The 24,632-nt window shown below is 42.8% G+C and overlaps 1 protein-coding gene across 1 annotated transcript in view; it reads right to left on the reverse strand.

Annotated features, from left to right (window-relative positions):
• YAP1 (Yes1 associated transcriptional regulator) overlaps nucleotides 1-24,632 on the reverse strand; it is a 109,782-nt gene that overhangs the window by 33,231 nt on the left and 51,919 nt on the right. The window contains exons 4-5 of the mRNA XM_029048162.2: nucleotides 21,943-22,058; nucleotides 4,878-4,991 (exon numbers count right to left, since the gene is read on the reverse strand). Of these exons, the coding sequence (XP_028903995.2) occupies nucleotides 4,878-4,991; nucleotides 21,943-22,058 (230 nt within the window). The remainder of the gene's footprint in view (nucleotides 1-4,877; nucleotides 4,992-21,942; nucleotides 22,059-24,632) is intronic.

Here is a 24,632-nt window from a genome sequence, read left to right on the forward strand (position 1 = left end):
TAAGCCCTTAACAAGTACCTTAATTTTATTATTATTATTATTATTATTATTATTAATTGCAGATCTTAACTGGCCCCAAAGTGGATCGAAGTAAAAGCGGGGGGGGGGGGGGGGGGGGGGCGATATTTGATTCTGGAGAAGGGAGAAGGAAAACCAACGCAGCTCCAAACCAGGCAGAATAGAGCTTTTCTAAACAACTTTCCCATCAGCAAGCAGAGTCAACAGCAATGCCCCCAAGTTCAAAGTCATTGAACCATGTGGTGCAAGGGACGGCCCGATTGTCTGCCTGTCAGCCTGCCTGGTTTTGTCCTCTATTGCCAGCCTCGCTGGCAAGATGGCAAGGAGCAGTGATGCGCAAACTGATTATTGCCATGGGGCCTGATCAACAAATTAAATGTAGCAATTAAACTCCTGGCTTTTTTCCCCCCCTTTATTTAAAAACTGGCTCCAGATTTTAAGGACGATGGGTTTTGGAGGAAAATGAGGGTGGCTGAATTCACTGCGGGGGGGAAGAAAAGATTTTGAATTTCTATTCCCCAGTGGTGTATAATATCAGAAGAATGTTTGGTAGGGCCTATAACCTAGATATAACCTTTATGGCCTTCCCTGAGGAACCACTCATTATGGGCAGGGAACTTGTCTGCTAATTCTGTTGTATTGTCCTCTCCCAAACACTTAGTACAATGCTCTGCATATACTAAGTGCTCAACAAATACCATCAATTCCCTCCTCCCTAGATACATTTAAGGATCTTTCATCACATCTTCACCTAAATCTACTTAGTTCAAAATTGGAACCATAATAAATTAAAACATTTAGTGATGTCTTCATAGGTGTTATTATCCAATTCACTACGCAATTTAAGTTTGTTAGGAAATAGATGAAGAAGAACAAACAAAAAATACCCTACGTTTTACATGAGCATTTCAGGCAATTTACTTGGGCAAATTCAAGTATCGGTATGTCAAAACTCCATATAATAGAATCCACTAATGGGCTTTCCATTTCCAGTCATTAAATTTTAAGTGTTTTCAACCTACAATTAACTGGGCACAACTTCGTGTACCAGGTGGCAATTAAGAGTATCTTATCAAAAGAAAATTATTCTTATTATCATAAATTAACATAATTTGGTTCTGGAAAAGCATCATACAATTAATGCACACCTTCCCAGTTCCCTTGATAAGGTCTCTTATATTCATAAAAATCTTTTCACCAAAAGGGCAAGAAACATAGCCCTTGGTATGAAAGGCAGATGAGCAGAGGAAAAAAAATATCTTCTGCTCTGCACTGATCCTAGCTTTGCCAGAGCAGTAGAGTGGCTGGAAACTAAGAAGTGAAACAGATTACTGATTTTGAATTAAAAATGCAATTTCCTTTTCTGTAATGAAGTGCATCACAACTTCCAAGCCCTTTGTGATATTCTGCTTTCACAATGTTAATTAACCTCAAGAATTAGAATCCTTGGTTAAGGCTCTTTGAATCTTTTTTAAAATATTGTTGACTTAAAGGTAGGATTTTCCTCTCCCCCAGCTATGTCTCCAAAAAGTTATTTTGTTTAAAACTAATGCACTTATTTTTATCCCTGTGGTGCCATCAGCACTTATTTCCAAAAGCCTGAACTCTAACAATGTTTAACATGGCCTTTTAAATAAACAATGGAAACAAAAAATTATCCTATATGACCAATCCATTAACTGTCAGTGTTTTGGCATAGCTATTTCATCCTTTAAGAAAAATATTATAGTTGTATTGTGTTTTCGTTAGCATTTTTACTGGAATTTTATATTAACACAAGAAATAAAAAACAACAGCTCCAGCATGAAAAATAAAATGCTTTAACTCAAGATTCCTGTAATAATGGGTCTCAAAAACAAAAGCAAAAAAAGATTCTAGAAAAAAGTATTTAATTGCTGCAACGGGATTTACTATTTCTCTGTGTCCAGATTCTGCAAATGTTTCGATAAAGAACCACAACATCCCTATGCCTAGGACCTCCTAACAAGTATCTTAAGTTTTCAAATTGTACTTTTGATTTTCTGGTGAAAATGGCCCAGCCTCTCATAAAGGTAAGAAGTGAGTTCCTGTGATTTTTTGGGAGACAGGGAGAAGAGGAAGTGCATGTCAGAGAGAACGAGAGCCAGTCGCTCACTCTACGACATGCACCGACATGGCTTTTTGAACTGCTCTGAGTTTTCCAATTGCAAATAATGATTTGAAAATGATGAGTATCCTCAATGATGAATTCAACTAAGACAGCAAATTTCACACGTCGCTCTGCCTCATGCCTGCTGTGTGACTTAGGGCAAGTCACATGACTTCTCTGAGCCTCAGTTGTCTCATCTTCAAAAGGGGGATTCAGATCTTCCTCCCCCTTGGATTGGGAGCTCTGTGTGGGACAGGAATTATACCCGACCTGATTATTCTACATCTTCCCCAGTGCTTAGAACAGAGCTTAACACATATTAAGCACTGAACAAATATCAACCTCCACCCCCCAACCACCAAAAAACCCCCCAAATAAACTAATGCTTGAAGGGCAAGGGAGTATTTGTTCCCACCTCTGCTCTCCCCATATTGGAGATACCCTACCTTTTCGTCCCCCTCAAAATCCATGCATGTTTTTAAACAGCTAGAGTCAGGCCCAGTAACTTAACGTCAACAAAAACACAGCACTCACTGTGCTGACCACAACGTCTCCAGAAGGTCAGAACGAAGAAAAAGGAAGAACAACATTTTCTATTTCCTTGGCACAGATAAAATGTAACCGCAGGACAATGTGTTCGACTCCAGAGTTTTAGGAAAACTTGTAGTTCACCAGCAGCTAGCAGCTTGTCTCTATTTGCCGTCACTCTAGATCTGAGGAGCCCACATGCTTCCCCCCAACCCCCACCCCCCCCTTTCCTGAGCCCTCCTCCTCCGCCACCCCCCTCCTTCAGTTTCACTTGAGCTGTCTGACTGAAAAGGTCTGGAACAGATTAAAAGTCGGACCGCAAAATAAAAAGCCTTGGCATGTTCTCAGTCCCGTCTGGGACACACGGACACACATACACACACACATACACACTCCCTCCCTCCCCAGTGGGCCCCAAAAGGGAAACTCAAGTCAGGAAGAAGTCCTTTATGAAGCCCATTGGTCATTTCTAGCCTCTTTTTGAAAACAACCAATAGCGTTAACTGTTTTTGGAACTTAACAGTGCTGGAGACAAACGGTTCCACTCCTAATAGGGAGAGGCTATTTACCAGAGTTGAAATCGTTCTCAAAAATGAAACGTTTCGCTCAAACTCATGACCTTCGTTATTTACTCAAGACTTTACTCAGTGCCCCTTGACGAGCTCTTACATTTTTGATATGTGCAGCAAGGCTCTTTTTTTTTTTTGAATAAAATAAAATCAAAAAACGTAACTGGAAAAGCCAAATGTTTGCAGTGAGCAAGACGACTTGGGAAACGGAGCTGTATCTCTCTAGTCATGGCAAATAGCAACATTATTACCTCTCTAAATTACTCGGTTTCCCATTTCAACCACAAGGCCGTATTCATGTATTAAATAGAATCTGGAGTTGCAAATTACTAACATACTGCGTTTCTTTTGCGACACACAGACAGGTCTGTGGCTCGAAAGGCTAGTGTTCAAGCCAATCTGGACAGCTGCGAAAATGGTCAGACTCACCTTTTTGACTCGGCTGCAGATCAACCCGTCTACGAGCCAGCCTGGCCATTCACCGAGCAGTTTTGACTACTCTGCATTTTTTCCACGAGGGTAAAGGAAGTTTTGTTTTGTTTTAAAAAGCCATAAGCTCAGGTGGACACCACTGTTCATAAAGTTCCTGACAGCTGAGTTATTTAACCTGAACAGCTCTGGGTTGTGTTTTTTTCAGGGTTGTGTTTTTAGATGGCATTCACAGAGTTAATGCCTCTTTCCCGAAAGGGCCTCACAGTTGTTGTTAGGTCAACTCCTGTAAAGCTTCAAAGGCTTTGTATCCCCTCAGCCTGACCTACTCCGTGATCTGCACACTGTTTTCATTTAGCTGCAGTGAGTCCAAGACTAAAAGCTTCAAAACCACAGTGATCTGCTCCTTTTTAGACTCGTTTTTCCACAGCTCTGGAAAAATACCTCACAAGCCTACCCGAAGAATCAGAAAACGGTGAACGGTCGGCCTGGCGAATCGAAACTCATTCGCCTCTGTCAAAATGTGCAAACTTTGGGGGTGAAGAGTTTTGTGGGGCAGAAGAGAATCACTTTTGTTTGTCGCTTTTCTGAGGTGCGAAAGAAGCCACTTTGTTTCAAGGCCAAAACACGTTTTGTTAAACCATTTCACGTGATGCCTTTCCCAAGGTGATTGGTTAGTTCTTCTTTGAAGGACAAGAGACCCTGAAGACTTTAAAGACCTTTTGGGAACTGGCTCTCCCCACAGAAGCCTTTCTTTTCCTTTTCCCTCACGAGCACCACTCTGAAAAGCTGAAATTATGAGCTGGTGAGCAGGTTTCAAATGCAGGCTGACAGCCTGATTATTATTATAATTCCGAAGAACCTTTAAGTAGGGTCATTTTACTTCAAATAAAGGCTTGCAGGGAACAGTGATTTGGACTCAACTTAATTTTGGCAATTAACCTTTGGGTTGCCTGAAAAGCTGGGAGCCCAACTTGGGCAATCAACCGACTCCATGAAGCATGGACTTGAAGCGTTCCGGTGTATAAAACTGAACCAAGTGCAATGATGAAACTGTAAAGTTAATTCTTTAAAAAAAAACCCAACAACTTTTTTCTAACTCTCTTTCATAGTTAAGTATGTTCTCCCACACTCATAGGTCCCCCATAATGACAGATCCCAAGAGTAATCAGAAAGACTCTGAAATGTTTGAGATGAACCTTTACCAAAACGAGGGTCAAGCCTGGGGTCTAGCCAAGAGGTGGTCTTGTTCTTATGGTTTATGTAGTAAATCTCTCCGTCCTGGGTCATAGCTTGTTCCCATCCATCGGGAAGGGGGCCTGCAATATAGAAGGAATGAATTCATGGTAGGCTCTTTGTTTTTTTTTTGTTGTTTTTTTTTTGTTTTTTTTTCCAGCTGAAAAGATAGAGCTAATTAAAAAAAATTAAAAGTGGGGGGGGGGGGCGGGGGAAACAGCAGACACAAAACAATACATGAAACAAATTTCAAGCTCATGTGTTGGGAGGGAAGGGAAAAAGCATCCGAAAAATTAGATAACACTCCCCGACAGCTAATAAAAACCTGAATGTCTGGGTCGGGGGACGGGGGAGATGATTTAAACACCTGCTTTTGTCCTTTATTGTGATTTGACAAGTTTCCTATTTTGCAGAATCCCTTCAGGGGAAAAAAACATTTTGTGTCACAAAACCAACAATACGGAAAGCCTGCCATGACAGAACCCGCTTCTACACCAAAGCCAGCTGGATTACATTTGAGCTATTTAACTGGGTATTTAACTGGCTAGGGCGAGGTGGAAAGTCCCCCCTCTCCCCTCCCCACCGCTAAAGACAAGGGCAGGAGCACCGAGTGGACTTGGAGAAATCTCTCGGGGAGGTTAAGTTGAAGGCAGTAGGGAGAAACTACCCGATCGTTTCCAAAAGAACACACAATTGCATGGGTAATGTAGAGATGATATGCTCTCTTTTACTCAGTGGTTCTCAAAGTGTGGTCTACAGGCCAGAGCAACTGCCTTAAATACAGCTATAAGGCCACAGGTATGGGCCTCACTGATTAAAGACATCAGGCCGGTTTGCACTTCAATCAAGGGCATTTATTTATCGAGTGCTTACTGTGGGCAGAACACTGGACTAAGTGCTTAGGAGGGTGCAACACAACAGAGTTGGTAGACAAGTGGTTCTCTGCCCACAACGAGCTTACAGTCTAGAGGAAATGAAGATGATAATACTAATACTACTTCTTATGCACTTTAAGATTAAGTCCCCATTTTCCTCAGCTTCCCCTCCCCTCCACGTCGCCCCGACTCGCTCCCTTTGCTCTACCCCCCTCTCCGCTCCACAGCACTTGTGTATACATGCACATATCTAGAATTCTATTTATTTATATTGATGACTACTTGTTTTGATGTCTGTCTCCCCACTTCTAGACTGTAAGCCTGGTGTGGGCAGGGGTTGTTTCTATTACTGAACTGTGGCTTCCAAATGCTTAGTACAGTGCTCTGCACACAGTAAGTGCTCCGCACACAGTAAGTGCTCAATAAAGATGACTGAATGAATGAACTTTGAGCCAAGCCCTGTTCTAAGCACTGGAGTTAATTAGGTTAGGCACAATGTCTGTCCCACATGGGGCTCACAGCCTAAACAACAGTAATAATCATGGTTTCTCTTAAGTGTTCTACTAAGTGCTACATAGACACAAGAAGATCATATGTAACAGCTTCCCTGGAAGTGAGGCAGGATGACTGCAGGCTTAGATCAGATGCATTTCCAGAGATGAACCTTCTACTTTTTTTTAAATGGTATTGTTTATAATAATAATGATTGTGGTACTTGTTAAGTGCTTACTATGTGCCAGGTACTGTACTAAGCGATGGGGTGGATACGAGCAGCTCGGGTTGGACACAGTCCCTGTCCCACGTGGAGCTCACAGTCTCAATCCCCTTTTTACCAATGAGGTAACTGGGGCATAGAGAAGTGAAGTGACTTGCCCAAGGTCACACAGCAGACAAGCGGTGGAGCCAAGATTAGAACCCATAAGCTTCTCTCAGACCCATGCTCTACCCACTATGCCACACTGCTTCTCCAATGCGCTTACATATAATAAGCTATGTAAACATAGCTTATTATGTGTCAAGCACTGTTCTAAGCACTGGGATAGATACAAACTAAGTGTGTTGGACACGGTTCACATCCCACAAGGGGCTCACAGTCTTACTGCCCATTTTAGAGATGAAGTAACTGAGGCCAGAGAAGTGAAGTGACTTGTCCAAGGTCACACAGCAGACAAGTGGCAGAGCCAGAACTATAACCCAGGACCTTCTGACTCCCAGGCCGGAGCTCAATCCACTAGGCCACACTGCTTCTTTAAGGTCTATGAAATTGGAAGGTCTTCTGCTATACCAGGTCATCAATCAGGGTGATCTCTTTTAGACAGCTCCGGAGTAACAGCCGACAGACTGAGATCTCAGGAAATTTGTTGGGACGCATAAATTGGGGTCTGAGCTCTCCTATGGTTTCGACGAGGAATGAACTCTTCCACCAGGATATTTTACTGGGCCACTTTGCAATAATAGATTCTTCAGAAACTGAATCCGGAAAACTGCATCCCTGATGATCTGGAACAGTGTCATCCAACACTTTGAACATTTGTTATTCATTAGTCCTTAAATTTTTCATTCATTCATTCAATCATATTCATTGAGCACTTACTATGTGCAGAGTACTGTACTAAGCACTTGGAATGTACAATTCGGCAACAGATTTCAATCAGTGGTATTTACTGAACGATCACTGTGTGCAGAGCACTGTACTATGAGAAGCAGCGTGGCTCAGTGGAAAGAGCCCGGGCTTGGGAGTCAGAGGTCATGGGTTCTAATCCTGGCTCTTCCACTTGTCAGCTGTGTGGCCTTGGGCAAGTCACTTAACTTCTTTGGGCCTCAGTGACCTCATCTGTAAAATGGGGATGAAGATTGTGAGCCCCAAGTGGGACAACCTGATGACCTTGTATCTACCCCAGCGCTTAGAACAGTGCTCAGCACACAGTAAGCGCTTAACAAATACCAACATTATAATTATTATTACTAAGCTCTTGGGAGAATACGATACGATAGCATGGGACGACCCAAATCCTGCCCTCAAGAGTTTCAGGCAGATCGCAATTAAAATGCTTGTAAAACTGAATTTTCATTAAATTACTAGCAAGACACTTTATAAGCTCTTAATCCTTCCATTGTTCATTCTACTCAAGACAGTGGAGTTCAGAAACAGTCCCGAATAAAGTTCCAATAAATTCTCTCTCCTCTCGGCTCTCTTTATTGCTGCCTGGGACTAATTCAGCAAGCAGTAGTGGGCTGAGGAGGTTTAGCCATAAAAAATAGAAGTGACAGTGAAGAGGAGGAAGCACAAAACAAACACAAAGCATGGCAACTGCTTCTGTCACTGCACTTCGATTCTCACCCCAAACCCACAGCACTTACATACACTTTCTTATCCGATAATGGTTCTACCTTACATGTAATGCATTTTAAGAACTGTTTCTCCCACTAGATTGCAAGCTCCTGCCTACCAACTCTGCTGTACTCTCCCAAATGCTTATAACAGTGCTCTGCATACAGTAAGTGTCCAATCAATAGCACTGATCAATTGACTCTCCCCCAGGGATACTGAAATGGCACTGCAATGTTGTGTGCACAGAGCATAATGGGTTCCAATGCTTGATTAGCCAGGTCTTGAAAGCCTTCTAAGGTTTACCCTGAAATCTCAAAAAGATGATACTTGTAAGTGCTTATTTTATGTACTCGAATAGGGTTTCCATGCATGTCATTTCACAGAAAAAGTTAAGGATGGAGCTATGATTTTTAAGCCAGGGCAGTTGGGGCTAGAGCCCCAAAAAGAAACTTGGATCGCACAGAAAAGTGGTCGCATGGTAAGATAGCTTCCGTACATACAGCCAAGGATCCCTAAGCCACTTCAAGGGGGTGAAATTTCACAAACAACATCATCGTGAAAGCCAAAAATCCATCCGATGACACTACTTTACTATTCAGTGGGCCAGCTGCTGGGGAAGTGTTGTGCAACCTTGAAATTTAAAGTAAATGCAGAAACGTTCAACTGCCATGATAGGCGTTGGTCACGACAGCAAAAGGGTCTTCTTACTATGAGAAAACACTTACCTCCAAAAGGAACCCAAGAAGGTGCACTGCATTTAAGGCACTTGGTCTGCACCTTTCCCAGCCACGCCTCATCCCCCCCCTTTTTTAATGGCAAACGTCAAGTGCTTACTATATGCCACATGCTCTACTAAGCACTGGAGTAGATACAAGCTGATCAGGTTGGACAGAGTCCATTACCCTCATGGGACTCACGGTCTTAATCCTCATTTTAAAGATGAGGTAACAAGGCACCGTGCAGTGAAGTGACTTGCCCAGGGTCACACAGCGGTGGCAGAGCCAGGATTAGAGTCCAGGTCCTTCTGACTCACAGGCCCCGGCTCTATCCGTCTGCTAGGCCACTCTGCTTCCCCTCCAAGGTTTCGCCGCCCCGACTTTACCCCATTACGCTCTGTGGGTCTTCCCACTGCTTCCTCCGTAGGATATAATCATTGGGCAAGGAGAAAATAGAATGTAGAAGAAAAAACAAAAGCAACCGCCTCCTTAATGGCAGCAGTAAGTAAAACTTTACATGTAAAGGGTGCATGAATGCAGAATACAAATCTGGAAACTGGTTAATTCTACGAACTTTTATTATATAACTGCAGTTGGGATCCTGTACACTAATATCGTGTCCCTGGATCTGTGGGCACCCCAATCCTCGTCTTTTTTGGTTCCCAGACACAGCTCAAGTCATGAGGAGCAATTGCCCCCTGCCAGTGTAAACCTCCTCTTCCTGCCATCACAGTAGGGGGTTCAGCATGGCCTAGGGGAAAAAGAGCACAGGCCTAAGAGTCAGAGGACAACGGCTCTTGGCTCTGCATGTTCTCCGGCAAGTCATGTGACCTCGGGTAAGTCACTTCACTTCTCTGGGCCTCAGTTACCTCATCTGTAAAATGGGGATTAAGACTGTGAGCCCCCGTGGGATAGGGACTGCGTCCTGATTACCTTATATCCACCCCAGTGCTGAGAATAGTGCCTGGCATATAGTAAGCGCTTAGCGAACACCACGATTATGATTATTATTTAAAGTCGTGGGGGCAAGTTGCTCACAGACTTGTCATATCTGCAGCGTGCCTTGGCCTGCAGTAAGCATGTGCAGAACACCCTCCCCTTCTCCCACCCCAACTCCCACCACTCCTCCACAGAATCTCCTCAGATTGATGGGCCTCTTCACAAGGTTGCCAATCCTCTAGTGCCTTTCCTCCCCCACCCAGTCTGACATGGAGGTTGTAACCTCTCCTCTCCAACATCTGAATCTACAAGGATGTTGTAAATAACCAGCAGAAGCCAGAGTGCTAGGCGTATGTTTCAGAGAAAAGCTTCAAAGAGAAGCAGTATGGCACAGTGGACGGAGCACAGGTCTGGGAGTCAGAAATCATAGGTTCTAATCCCAGCTCCGCCATTTGTCTGCTGTGTGACCTTGGGCAAGTCATTTCACTTCCTCTGTGTTTCAGTCACCTCATCTTTAAAGTGGGGATCAAGATTGTGAGCCCCACGTGGGACAGGTTCTGCGTCCAACCCGACTTGCTTGTATCCACCCCAGTGCTTAGAACAGTCCCTGGCTCGTAATGCTTAACAAATATCATAATAATAATGTTTATTATTGCTATTTCAACAACATCCAATTTGGAGAAATAACTTGAAAAGCATTAGATTGAAGCAGCCTAGTGAAAGTGTCCAAGACTGGGAGTCAAAAGACCTTTCATTCATACATTCAGTCGTATATATTGAGTGCTTACTGTGTTCAAAGCACTGTACTGAGAGCTTGGGAGAGTAAAATACAATGATAGATACATAGTGAGCTCACAGTCTAGCGGGGGAGACAGACATTAATATACATAAATAAATAGACCTGGGTTCTAATCCAGGCTTCTCCTCTTGCCTGCTGGGTGACCATGGACAAGTCACTTGACTTCTCTGGGCCTCATCTCCCTCAACTATAAAATGGGAATCGTTCACTCTTCCTGCCTTAGATTGTGATCCCAATGTGGGAAAAGAACTCTGATTGGACTGCCTTTCCCAGGGCTTAGTACAGTGCTTGGCACATAGAAAGCACTGAACATATTTCACGATTATCATTATTATTATTATAATCATCATCATTATTAAGTCACGGGGCAAGGTTGCTCCTCCCAGGAAGAAGCCCCACTTCCTGAGGCCTGGGAGTCTCCTTGCTTGCAGCAGACAACTGGAGGTGATTACCGTTCTTTTCCCCATTTGCCCATCTGGGATTTCAGAATGGTCTCCAACAATCTCCTGATTAAGGACTGGTCTGGGTGCTATAAAGCCCCAAACGTCCACCTGAAGGATCAAGATGACAATTAATCAGAGGAGGACAAGCAGGAGCCAGAGTTTCTGATTTAGTTTGGAGATATTTTTTTTAAAGTGCCATTTGTTAAGTGCTTCGTACTTGCCAGGCCCTATACTAAGTGCTGGTACAAGCAAGTCAAATTGGACACAAATTAAGTTGGACACAGCCTCTGTCCCATGTGGGGCTCACAGTCTTAATCCTCATTTTACAGATGAGGTAACTGAGGCACAGAGAAGTTGAGTGACTTGCCCAAGATGAATCAATGGTACTTACTGAGCGCTTAGTATGTGCAGAGCAAGCACTTGGGAAAAGCACAACACAAGAGAACTGGCAGACACGTTCCCTACCCACAGTGAGCTTACAGCAAGACAGGTGTACGCCCAGGCCCGTGGTCTATCCACTAGACCACACTGCTTCTCAGAACTAGCTCTGGGGTTCAAGAACAATCAATATTTATTAAGTTAGTCACTCGGTTGTATTTACTGAACATTTCCTGCTTGCAAACCATTGTACTAGGTGCTTGGGAGAGAACGATATAACAGAGTTGGGTGACCCGTTCCCTACCCACAAGGAGCTCACATCAGTCTTTTCTGCAGAGACCCAGCTATCCTTGGCTAGCATCTGCTTTTAGATCTGTCCCGGGTTAATTCATGTTGTACTCTCCCCTCTTCTCTCTCCCACCCCTAGCGAAAAAGCTCCAAGGGAAAACTCCTTTCAGAAAGAAGCCTAGCTTCATGCAGACATGGCCAAAGTCCTGCCAGAATGACCAGAAATGAGAGGTGCAATAAACTTAACCTAGGAGCCTTGGAGGTTTTTGCTTGTGCAGAACGTGACTATTGCCTACTTATTAAAGACCTGAGCAAATTGGACTGTTCTGTACATTCCAATCTAATCACTGCTGAGGAACAATTCAGAACTTTGGTTTAAATCTATACACTTGGACTTGCTTACGACAGCACAGAATGAAGTGAAGAGTTAGGCAAAAGTAGTGAGAGGGTTTGGGCTTTCAATATTCAGTTAATTTTGACTGCTAGAAGAGACTTGGTTTGGGGGATTTTTTCCACTTTCAGGAACTCTGATGACAAGACATTATTTTGGAAGAAAGCTGTGAGGGTTGAGTACTCGAAAGTTCTAGGACCTTTCCTAGAGAAGTACCTTATTTTGCTCAACTAGAAGCCCAGTACAAAACACATTAACTCAGCTTGCCTTACTCTGATTTACGATTTCCGCTGTCTGGCTTAGTTTTCTTGCTTCTTTTGTATGGTTGTTAAATATAACCACGTGCCCAGAGACCACAGTGATGGTAACGTTTTTAATATGAAAAAATGATTGGATTTATCATGGGTGGAGACTGAACACTGTATTACAGTACTGATTAACGTGCCCCTTGTTAGGTTCCTTAAATGTGGTGTCATAACAACTTTCAATGAAGTGAATATTAAAATCTCTAAGGTTTGAGGGCCTCTCGTCTTCTGTTGATGAGCAAAATCCAGATAGCTATGCTTCTACAGCTAATTCACAACCACACTTTGAGTTTTAGGAAGAAACTAGGAGTTTCTTATCAATCGGCATGTCTTCATGGAAAGAAGCACAGGCCTAGGAGTCGCAGGACCTGAGTTCTATTCTTGGCTCTGCCACTCACCTACTGTATGACTTCGGGCAAATCACCTAACTTCCATACTTCCATATGCCGCAGTTACCTCAACTGTGAAATAGGGATTCAGACAGTGAGTCCTCATGTGGGTCACAGACTGTTTCCAACCTAATTATCTTTTATCTCCTCCAGAACTCTGTACAGTGCCTGGCACATAGTAAGTACTTAACACATACCATTAAACAAAAAAAAACCAACCCCAAAACAAACAAAAAATGAATGGGATTTATTCATCATCATAGCTAGAGAGCTGTGCTTCTGCAGCTAATTCACAACCACACAGTTTTGGGGAGGAACTAGGAGTTTCTGGAAGAATGGTATTTGTTTCACCAATGGTATTTATTGAGTGCTTACTTTGCATATAACATTGTACTAAACATTTGGCAGTGTACAAGATAGCTGGTACACCTATTCCCTGCCCTACTCATGCTGCTTAATGCCAAGAAGGAAGATTAGGGTTTCCTCAAAAGACAATCAGAACAAAAATTTAAAGACGACCTGTTTAGCTAGGGGGGAGGCATCACAAGAGGTTGCCTGTCTACTCTTACTATTTCAAACCTCAGGTGAGGATCAGGCATATAGTGGAACGATTTGACTTCAGTAACAAATATTGCCCAAATTAAGATTATTTACCCACCATCGAGTGTTTACTGAGTTTCCCCCTGGATGCAGAGCCCTGTACTAGGTGCTTAGGAAAAAGAATAAACATTAAATGGAAATTTTTCAAATGGCTGATTGATACCTTCTCCCTTAGCAACTCCAAACTTCCAGAACAATTCACAGAATAAACAAAAACCCTCCTGCCGTCAAGACTGACTCAGTACCAATGTCCTGTTCTGGCTTATGGGCCCTCTCGCGTTATTTTAAGTGTCTGACTAAAGCAAATAAAGGGTCCGCTCAAACAAGAAAACCTTGATTGAAAGTTGAGAGATCAGCATCAGCCCTGCCTTAGAACCATCCTATGTTTCACGGGATAATGGCTCATAAATGAAATGAATAACCACACACAAAAAAATCACTTGATGACATGGCAATGGAGTTAGCAATGAATCATTTCGATCTGGGCAGGGAACACACTACCAATTCTATGGTGCTCTCCTCTCCCAAGCGCTCTGCACATAGTAAGCATTCAATAAATACAACTGATTGATCATAGAAGTTCAGGTCAAGAGCCACGGATAATAATAATAGAAATATTTGTTAAGCACTTATTCTGTGCCAAACACTGCACTAAGCGCTGACGTAGATAGATGATCATCAGGTCCCTCATGGGGCTCATAATCTAAATAAAAGGGAAAACAGGCTTTGAATCCCCATTCTGCAGATGAGGGAACTGAGGCACAGAGAAGTTAAGTGACTTACCCCTGCTCCCTTAGCAGGTATGAGGCAGAGCCAGGATTAGAATCCAGGATCTCTGACTCCCAGACCGGTGAACTTTCTCAGATGAGTAGATGCACTGCTTTGAAATCATGCATCACTTGTTGATGAACATGAATGATCTACTTCAAAGTGTGAGACCCAAACTCCTCTCTAATTGGGCAACTGGTGTAGCTGGATTGGATTTGGGGATGAGGGGAGAGGCGCTTATCTCAGAACATAAGATCCAGAGCCAAGATTCTGGACTTTGTGGATCACAAAGCCTGCAATTTTAACTACACAGAATCACGCTGGCAGACTGAATATAGGTTTGAATTCGTTCTCAATCTCCTGTTGCTTTGTTGATATTATGTTGGCTAAAATTAGCAGACATGTTCCCTGCCCATAATGAGTTTAGAGTCTAGAGGGAGCTTACAGTCAAGAGATAATGAAATAGAGAACACAAGGAGATGGCAAAAAACAGCTGCCTCATGGCCATTTCTCAGTTTAGTTGGGAAGAAATGTTAACTGTGCAATTTTTGACATCAGTAATCGCAGAAGTGACATCAGAAAATCACCCTGGGGCCAGAGGCCACCTTTGAGCATGCGCTGCTCTTTGGAATGCTAAGTCTGGGCGACTCTTTTGTCTCTGTGCCTTTATTAACTTGTCATTGATTGACACTGCATAAAACTGGTCTCAAATGATTAGTAAAGTGAAATCCTTCAGTTTAGGCAAGATCATTTTTATCTGCGCCAGGGATCTCGGTTTCTATGTGAAAAATTGGGACAGAATGCAATGGCAACTAAGTCATCTTGCATTTGAATCCAAGCCATCTTCCACCTCTCTACCCTGTTAGGAACAACATCTTTTGGGAAACTATCTTCTCTAGCTCATTCTGGAAACATTAAGATAATCTCAGCTCCCTATGTGGCAGGGTTAGTTTTGTTTCACTTCATTGTCTATATATGGCAATCTATAAATACCATTTTGCAAAAATTAGCATCTTGATCCTTCACACAAATATTCCTTCTATGAGTCATAGAATGCTTGCAGCAAGAGTAACCAAAAGAATTTGGAAATCACTTAGAAGGACAAAAATTAAACTTCCGGCACTATCAAGAGGAGACAGAAATAGATGCTGTAATAGTTCAACTTGGTTGCCAACTGTAAATAATCTAATCCTTCTTTAGTCCTCAATTTTTTTTTTAACAAAATATCTCTGGCACACACAGAGAAACTACTATGAAAATATCTCAACAGAAAACTGAATGTGGAAGAAAAAAACTGGATAAAGACACACCTATTTTACAGGCTCCATCATCCCATAAGGAAAAACAGATCTAGCTGAACAGAAGCAAAGGTAGTTGTCCCACCCAATGCCTGAATTCTTTATAATTTTTCTACCAACCCAGCATTCTTCAGTGTACTCCGTACCCTAAATTAGGCCGGCAGTTGGCAACCAAATACATTCTTTTTCTCCACTTTGTCTCCTTCAGAAGAAGTAGTGATTATCCCCAAATCAAAATGTTTACAAGTATAATAAATATCCCAGTGCAATTTTCACTCACCATGAAAGAGCAACCCTCTCTGATATTTGAATTACTTTTCCCACGCTGGGTAAAAAGAAGCTACCTGAAATTATGTTCAAAAGATGAAACAGCTAGGTGAATTCCTCCACTGAACACAGGGATTCTCTTGGGATGCCTTTTCATTCATTCAATTCATTCAATAGTATTTATTGAGCGTTTACTATGTGCAGAGCACTGTACTAAGCGCTTGGGATGAACAAGTCGGCAACAGATAGAGACAGTCCCTGCCGTTTGACGGGCTTACGGTCTAATCGGGGGAGACGGACAGACGAGAACAATGGCAATAAACAGAGTCAAGGGGAAGAACATCTCGTAAAAACAATGGCAACTAAATAGAATCGATTTATTAACAAAATAAATAGGGTAACGAAAATATATACAGTTGAGCGGACGAGTACAGTGCTGTGGGGATGGGAAGGGAGAGGTGGAGTAGCAGAGGGAAAAGGGGAAAATGAGGGTTTAGCTGTGGAGAGGTAAAGGGGGGATGGCAGAGGGAGTAGAGGGAGAAAAGGAGCTCAGTCTGGGAAGGCCTCGTGGAGGAGGTGAGTTTTAAGTAGGGTTTTGAAGAGGGAAAGAGAATCAGTTTGGCGGAGGTGAGGAGGGAGGGCGTTCCAGGACCGCGGGAGGACGTGACCCGGGGGTCGATGGCGGGATAGGCGAGACCGAGGGACGGTGAGGAGGTGGGTGGCAGAGGAGCGGAGCGTGCGGGGTGGGCGGTAGAATTTTACAAAGTGGTATTTGTTAAGCGGTTACTATGTGCCAGGCACTGTACTAAAAGCTGGGGTAGAGTCAAGCTAATCAGGTTGGACACTGTCCCTGTCCCACATGGGGCTCTGAGTCTTAATACTGCTAATACTCTACTGTTAATACTTAATAATTGCAAGATCCCTGAAGGCACAGATCACATCTATTAACTCCCCTGTACTCTCCCCAAGCACTTGGTACAGTGTCCTGCACAGAGTAAACACTCTCGACTGCTAAAGGGTTCCAGAACTGTGGATTCATGTAAATTTACTGATCACTTTTTTTCACTAATTTATACTAATTTGAAGGCTTTGAATCCAACCATTACAGTGTCTTTTCTACATATTCGGGATGCAACAAGGCTCATTTTAGAAATGAATTACTATTTGTTCTTGGGAGTTGGAAGGAATACCAATGGATGGAGCACCTTTCTCTTTGATGTGACTTTCTGAGAACCTTTCTGAGCACTGAGTATTTCTCCTTCTTCCCTCCTACTCCTTTGGAGTTTGGCTGCTACTCATAGGACAACAGTGGAGGAAAAAAAAGAGAGACTACCAAGTTAGCCTAGAAAATGGAGTTAGAAGCCAAGCAGCAGGGTGGAGTCTTTTGAGTTTATTGTATTGAATGCAACATGTGCCCCTAAGGCAGGTTTCGTGTGTGGGTGCTTGAGAGAGGAGCTCCTGACCCTGCAGGCTCGCGTGACTGAACTGGAAGAGCAGGAGGTTTAACAGAGAATTTTATGGCCAAGACTTTCGAGGACAATGTAGAGCAATCTCATCTCCTTGTGTCTGTGGGAGTGTGTGGAGTGTGGAAGGAAGAAAAAGTCCCAGGGCCAAAAGGAGTAGTAGTTTTTTTTAAGCACCGATTTGTGCCAAAAACCGGACTAGGCGGTGTAAAAATACAAAAGTGAAAGAGTACAATCCCAGATCCTCCAGAGGCTTAAAATCTAAAGATGAGAACCCATTTATTCAAACTGTGGTACTTATTGAGCACTTACGATGATGACGATGGCATTTGCTACACGCTTACTAAGTGCCAGGCGGTAATGTTTCTGTGCTCTGCACACAGTAAGCGCTCGATAAATAGGAGTGACTGACTGCTTTGAGCTTAGGTCTCTGCCACACTAAGCAAGAGAGCATGTGAAATTCTTCAGCTCCCAAGTTCTCGAAGACAACCGAGAAAGGTTCTTCCCATTAGTGATCTGGCCTCGTTCTTTCTAACCTCACCTTTGAAGAAACCTACTTTCACCTCCTCTGATACTATCTTAGATGGATATTAATGAGGTGGGGAAGAGAAGCAGTGTTATTTAGTGAGTAGAGCAAGGGCCCGGGAATCAGAAGGACCCGGATTCTAATCCCAGCTCAGCTGCTTGTCTACTGTGTGACCTTAGGCAATTCACTTCACTTTTCAGCGCCTCAGTTACCTCATCTGTAAAATGGATATTAAGACTTTGAGTCCCATGTTGGAAAAGGACTCTTTCCAACCTGATTAGCTTGTATCTACCCCAGCATTTAGTAAGTGCCTGACACATAGTAAGCGCTTAACAAATACTTTTTTTTAAAAAAAAGGGGGGAGGGTTAGAGACCTGATCTTCCTCTCCAACAGACTAAAATAATAAAAAATGCAAATTCTGAAGTTTTGCTGCAAAAAGACTGAAAACTTCCATTCTCCTAGTAACATGACACAGGTGCCATTCTATAACAGAGCATCACTGTAAATTTTATATCAATAAAACCAAAGGTCAGTTTCACAGCGGTTCCCTAAAATAGCTTTAAAAACAAGTTTAAGCAGAAAACTGCGCCAGAACCATCAGTATCACACATCCTTATGAACATCAGCACAACAATAAACCAAGTTACCCACATTCCAAGGGATCATTAAAATTTACAGGCAACCTTTACAAAAGGAAAAAATTCTGTTTCAACTGATGAAGTCTGTGTGGTAAATTATCTATTTTAAACACAGGGCTTGACAATAGCAGACATCACTTTTTCTTTGGAATGCACAAAAGAGAAAGTTTGAAGTTCTATTCTTTTTGTTGCTCACGTTGAAATAGATATTATTTAATAGATAACTTTTGGTGAAAACACTATCTTAAATACATAACTGAGTATTTCTTTTGTTCCATTTTTATAATGAAAGCATCTAAGGAACTGGGTCTAGCAATAGTAAGGCACCACCTACTTGATTAAAAGATGGGTTTATTAGCACATGACAATGACTTAATTTCCTAACTCAAAGAGCCCTTCAGTATTTCCCTCTGCTAAATAACTGCAGCTGAACAACACTCATCAGAGCAGATTTCTGATAGTCCCACAAGCTATTCGGTCACATCCAGAACCCTACAATTGAGCCAGCAAACAGTAATGCTTCCCCTAAGAACATTTAAAAGTCTGGAGCTAGCAGGGAAGCATTTCCATGTACACCTGAGTTTAAAGCCAGAAGAGGATGTCAATTAAGTTGCCCATATCTTGACTTACCCAGGGGAAAATATTACAGAAGGTGAATAGGAAACCAGCAACAAAAAACTCCCAACTTTTCCTACTCTGCCCTTAGTAGTCTGCTCACAGGAGAAGTAGAATATCTACTTTATTGCTCAGAAATCCCCCCCAGGTCATTACGATCCCCCCAGAACCCCCCAAAGACCATCTTTTATGCATAACAGGTCAAAAATAGGGCAAGCTGGAGGAGCAGCAAAAGACAATATGTGCATGGGTTTATTGTAGGGCTAGGAATACGTGATATAGGGAAAGGAATTTGATGCTTTTTTTTCTGGGAACAAGATCTATGGGGTTTAACCACCATATTGGTCCCAAGAGAAGCACTGTGACTGGAAAGCACAGGCCTGGGAGTCAGGACCCAGGTTCTAATCCAGGTTCAGCCACTTGCCTCCTGTGTGATCTCAGGGAAGTCCCTTCACTTCTCTGTGCCTCAGTTTCCTCATCTGCAAAACTGGGACTCAGTGCCTGTTCTCCATCCTACTTTGACTGTGAGTCCTAGTTGGGACAGGGACTGTGTCCAAACTGATTATCTGGTAAAATCATAATAATAATTAAGGTATCTGTTAAGCGCTTATTTGTGCCAAGCACTGTCCTAAGCACTGGCGTAGATACAAGGTAATCAGGTTATCCCTTGTGGGGCTCACAGTCTCGATGCCCATTTTACAGATGAGGTAACAGGAACAGAGAAGTTTAGTGACTTGCCCAAGGTCACACAGCAGACAAGTGACAGAGCTAGGATTTCAGCCAATGGAATTCACACTGCTTTCGGATAATTCCCAAGGTGCTTGTTGTGGGGAGGGAACATATCTATCAACTCTGCTATACTGTATGCTCCCAAGTGCCTAAGTACAGTGCTCCGCACACAGTAAACACTCAAGAAATACAATTGATTGGACAGCTTGTCTGCTTTGGAAGGCTGGTCGGTGGAAAGATGCTGAGGACAGACACAGAAAGGACACCAACACCCACCCAAAACACGAAAAGAAGAGATCTCAGCAACCACCTTTCAGACGCAAAGAAGAGGCAAGAGAAAATAAGCAAGAAAATTGAACCAAATTCACTGAGCCTGAGATTTCCACATCGCTGGAGAGAACCTGGAGTGGGGAGTTGGAAAGAGAGCTTGAGTGAGGTGAGGTTTGAAGGGGGAGACCACTTTAATGAGTCACATGAAATCTCAACATGGAATACTGCCAGCTACCAGGTCTGGTCACCAGAACAACTCAGAAATAAACTCTCAATCAATCATATTTATTGAGTGCTTACTGTGTGCCGAGAGCACTGAAATAAACACCTGGGAGAATACAACAATAAACAGACACATTCCCTGCCCACAAAGAGCTTACGGTCTAGAGAGGGGAGACAGACAATATAAAAATCAATTACAGATATGTACATAAGGGCTGTGGGGCTGGGAGGGGGGAAGAATAGAGGGACCAAGTCAGGGCTACACAGAAGGCAGTGGGAGAAGAGGAAATGGCAGGGGGCCGGCGGGGGACTTCGTCAGGGAAGGCCTTTTGGAGGAGATGTGCCTTCAGTAAGGCTTTGAAGGCGGGGAGAATAATTGTCAGAGTTTCACAGGCACGTTCCCTGTCCCACAGCAACCTTATAGTCAGGGGTGGGAGAGACACTGACAGTCTAGAGCTTCTAAGAGTGAGAATGCATGGCTTTGTGTGCATGTACTTGAGAGGCAGTCTTTCCCACACTGGACCCGTTCGGACATAACAGGGAGCCTTCTCGAGCCTTTTGCGCAATGAAGATTAGCAAAGGTTGCTCGAACACTATAGATGCTGTCAAAAAGTACGGCTGCCTGGGCTGTCCACTTTGACAGCACTGTAGTTCAGTATTTATGGGGAAGTGGAGGGGAAAAGAGGAGGTATCCCATTCGTATCAGGGCATCATTTGAGACAACCATGCTCTCTCATCAAGTCCCCATATAGACGACAGCAATCACACTGCAAGATGGCGGGTGGTTTGTAAACATGGAACAGAATATCTTTTTTTCTTTAATGGCATTTGTCAGGCACTTAATTTCACAATGGGCAGAACCCCTCGTGTTGAGAACTGATCATGAGTGCTTTCAAAATACAAGGAGTGCCAAGCTTCCTAATTTCCCCTCTTTTGTGGCTATGGCATTTTTGGCAATAGCAGAATATTAAACCAAACAGAAACTCCTCACTGTTGGTTTTAAAGCACTCAATCACCTTGGCCCTTCCTACCTCTCCTTCTACAACCCAGGCTTCATACTTCGCTCTAATTCTTACCTTCTCACTGTACCTCAATCTCATCTATCTCGCCGCAGACCCCTCACTCACGTCCTTCCTCGGGCCTAGAATGCCTTCCCTCCTCAAATCTGAGGGACAATTACTCTCCCCGTCTTCAAAACCTTACTGAAAGCACATCTCCTGCAAGAAGCCTTCTCTGACTAAGCCCTCATTTCTTCTTCTTCCACTCCTGTGTCGCCCTGCCTTCTCTCTTTATTCATCCCCCACCCCCAGTCCCACAGCACTTATGACCATATCTGTAATTCATTTGTATTAATATCCGTCTCCCCCTCTAGACCGTAAGCTTGTTGGGGGTAGGGAATGTGTCTGTTGTTGTATTCTCCCAAGTGCTTAGTACAGTGCTCTGCACACATTAAGTACTCAATAAATACAATCGACTAACTGGTTTATGTCTTGGGCAAGTCAACCTTTCTCTGTCTCAGTTACCTCACCCGTAAAATGAGGAATAAGACAGAGAGCTCCATGTGGGTCAAGAACTGTGTCCAACCTGATAAGCCTGTATCTAATCCAGCGCTTAGTACAGTCCTAGCACATAATAAGCGCTTAATTACCATAAAAAAGATTAGGGCTTTTCAAAAAATGTAGCGGCTATTCATAACTAAAAAAGGCAAAGAACTGAGCTTTTATACAATGATTTAGGAAGCATGGGCAATTTGCATTCTTCCAATGAGGGTCTCTGACTTACCTGATGCGGAATTCATTATATTCTGTTGCACTGGAGGGCTCGTCGGGGCCGTCACGTTCATCTGGGACAACATGGCCTTCCTTGGGTCCTGCCACGTTGTGGTCTGATCGATGTGACTGAAATCAAAGAGATCCTTCATTAGCTAACCAAGCTCTGCATCTTCACAAAAATGATTTCTACTATACCCTCAAACGGACACTTTTCAATTTTTCATCTGCTCATGGAAAAGGACGTTTGGCTCTCCTTTCCCACCCCACTTTAGTGACTCTGCACATTATGCAGCCACTAGAAATTTCTCCTCAGCAGGTCGTCCAGCTGTTCTGCACATCCTCAGTTGGATTTGGAACAAAGGAACAAGAAATACATCCACACGATAATAATGAGAAGCAATTATGCCTAGTGGATAGAGCACGGGCCTAGGAGTCAGAAGGACCTGGGTTCTAATCCTGGCCCTGCCACCTGTCTGCTGGGTGACCTTGGGCAAGTCATTATACTTCTCTGTACCTCAGGTCCCTCATCTGTAAAACAGGGGTAAAGACTTTGAACTCCATGTGGGACACGGATTGTGTCCAACCTGATTAATTTGTAAATACCCCAGTGCTTAGTACAGTGCCTGGCACACTGCAGGTGCTTAACAAATACCATTTAAAAAAAAATTCATTCCTCACACATTAGTAACCCAACATTGTAAGACTGGGTAAAACTTTTGCCCAAGTTTGAAAACTCACAGAAGTATAACAGTACTTGAAATACACTGTATTTTTAAGTTTACACCACATCATTATTTGCAACTCTATTAAAAAAACAAGTCAACTTATGCAAGATGGTGAGTCAAAACATACTTTTTAAACCCCGAAAGATACACCTGCCAGTGTTAACATTAAACCTGTGTCCATTTCACTACCCTTCACACTCATGCTGTGTAATATAAATGCATGGAAAACCAAATCATTATCAAATTTGGGAAAGGAAAGAATTCTCTAAAATGGATAATATATTTTTCCATCTTCCTTTAGTCGGGAACAATTCCCTAAACTTTCAGCTCTTTGGTGGTCTTACTTTTGTTTTCCCAACACTAATTCTTCCTACATTGTAATTAACATCATCGTGGTGTTTCTTAGCCCAATTTATCATCATTATCATCATTGGTATTTACTGTATGCTTCTTATAGGCAGAGCACTGAAATAAGCAGTTGGGTTACTTGCTCACAGAGAGTTTACAGTCTAGAGGGGGAGATATTAATATAAATAATTTATACTCCTCCAACCTCTTGCCCACAATCTCCCACTGGCCTGGAACTCCCTACCTTTCCATATGATGATGATGATGGTATCTGTTAAGTGCTTACTATGTGCCAAGCACTGTTCTGGGCTTTTTTCATATCCGACAGACCACCACTCTCCCCACCTTCAAAGCCTTTGCCAATGTAATTGGATCTGTCCCTTTGAAGCACCTGATAGTCACACCACCTTCAGCCTCACAGCACTTAGGTCTACAGCCACAATTTAATGTCTTTCTCCCCATTCTAAAGAGTTGCACCTACCAACTTTTACATTGTATTCTCCCAAGAGCTTAATACAGTGTGTTGCACACAGTAAGAGCGCAATAAATAGTACTGATTGACTGACTGACTGGCTTCATTTTCTGCAACCTATCCATTGGGTCAAGTAAAATGCACTGCAAAAAGAGAGAGTTCAATTAAAAATTACATAGAGGTGCAAATCTTAAAATCTATGAACCCAATTTATGGCCTTGGTTGCATTAGCTTCTGTTCGGTTTCACTCCCACTTTTTAGATTAGGGGAGGGGGACGGTCTCAAGAGATTGCAGTGACAACCTTCGCTTATATTTTAGTGCTATTCCAGATTACGGATTATCGACAGGATTCCATTACACGGGGAGTACATCGAGAAGAACAGAAAAGGTCACGTGCCACCCTGGCAGTGGCAAATGAAATCTGGTAAACAACTGGAGACCAGACCTGCAAATTTCATCATGCTGTTGGAGCATGGCCAGGATTTTACATCTTATGAAAATGTCATAAAATAGGGAAATGGAGAGAGAAAGAAGAGAGGAGAGAGAGAGAGTGAGTGTGACTGTGTGTGTAGAAATTGTAGAAACCAAACTCCTCGGGATGCGTTGCAGTTTCCGAATCTGTAGCAGAATCAACAGTAATCAACAGTAAACACAAACCTCCTGAGTGCAGAGAAGTACTCTAACAGGCACTTCGGGAACAAACAACATTTTAACGCCTCATTAAGACTCAATTATACAACTCCTCTTTCAAAAGAAGTAAAAATAAGTAAGACCAGGTGAAAGATTTTCATTTCTTCTCAAGACAGTTGCACCCAAATCATATTTTGCAGTTCTCAGTGGTCAAAATAAATCTCACAAAAATGAATTTGAAGTCCAATATAGATTATGCATGTTTCAAGTCAAGTCAAACTCTAAATGTGATTTTTTTTTTAAAACAATGACGGTTAATGGTTCAACCCTTGTTTCAATATGCTCAAACTTAATGTGTTGAAGACTTGCATATTGCAGGCAAGCCAATGTTTAAACAGACTATCCTCCAACTGACTGATCTTAACTGCGATATTAGGCATGGAGTGGTATATCTCTAAATTCCCCATTCAGAAACGCCAAAATGATCCTGTCTTGTAGATAAATTACAATGACAAGAAGCAGCA

The sequence above is a fragment of the Ornithorhynchus anatinus genome, chromosome 20, assembly GCF_004115215.2.
Source record: "Ornithorhynchus anatinus isolate Pmale09 chromosome 20, mOrnAna1.pri.v4, whole genome shotgun sequence".
In the NCBI taxonomy this organism is placed as follows: domain Eukaryota; kingdom Metazoa; phylum Chordata; class Mammalia; order Monotremata; family Ornithorhynchidae; genus Ornithorhynchus; species Ornithorhynchus anatinus.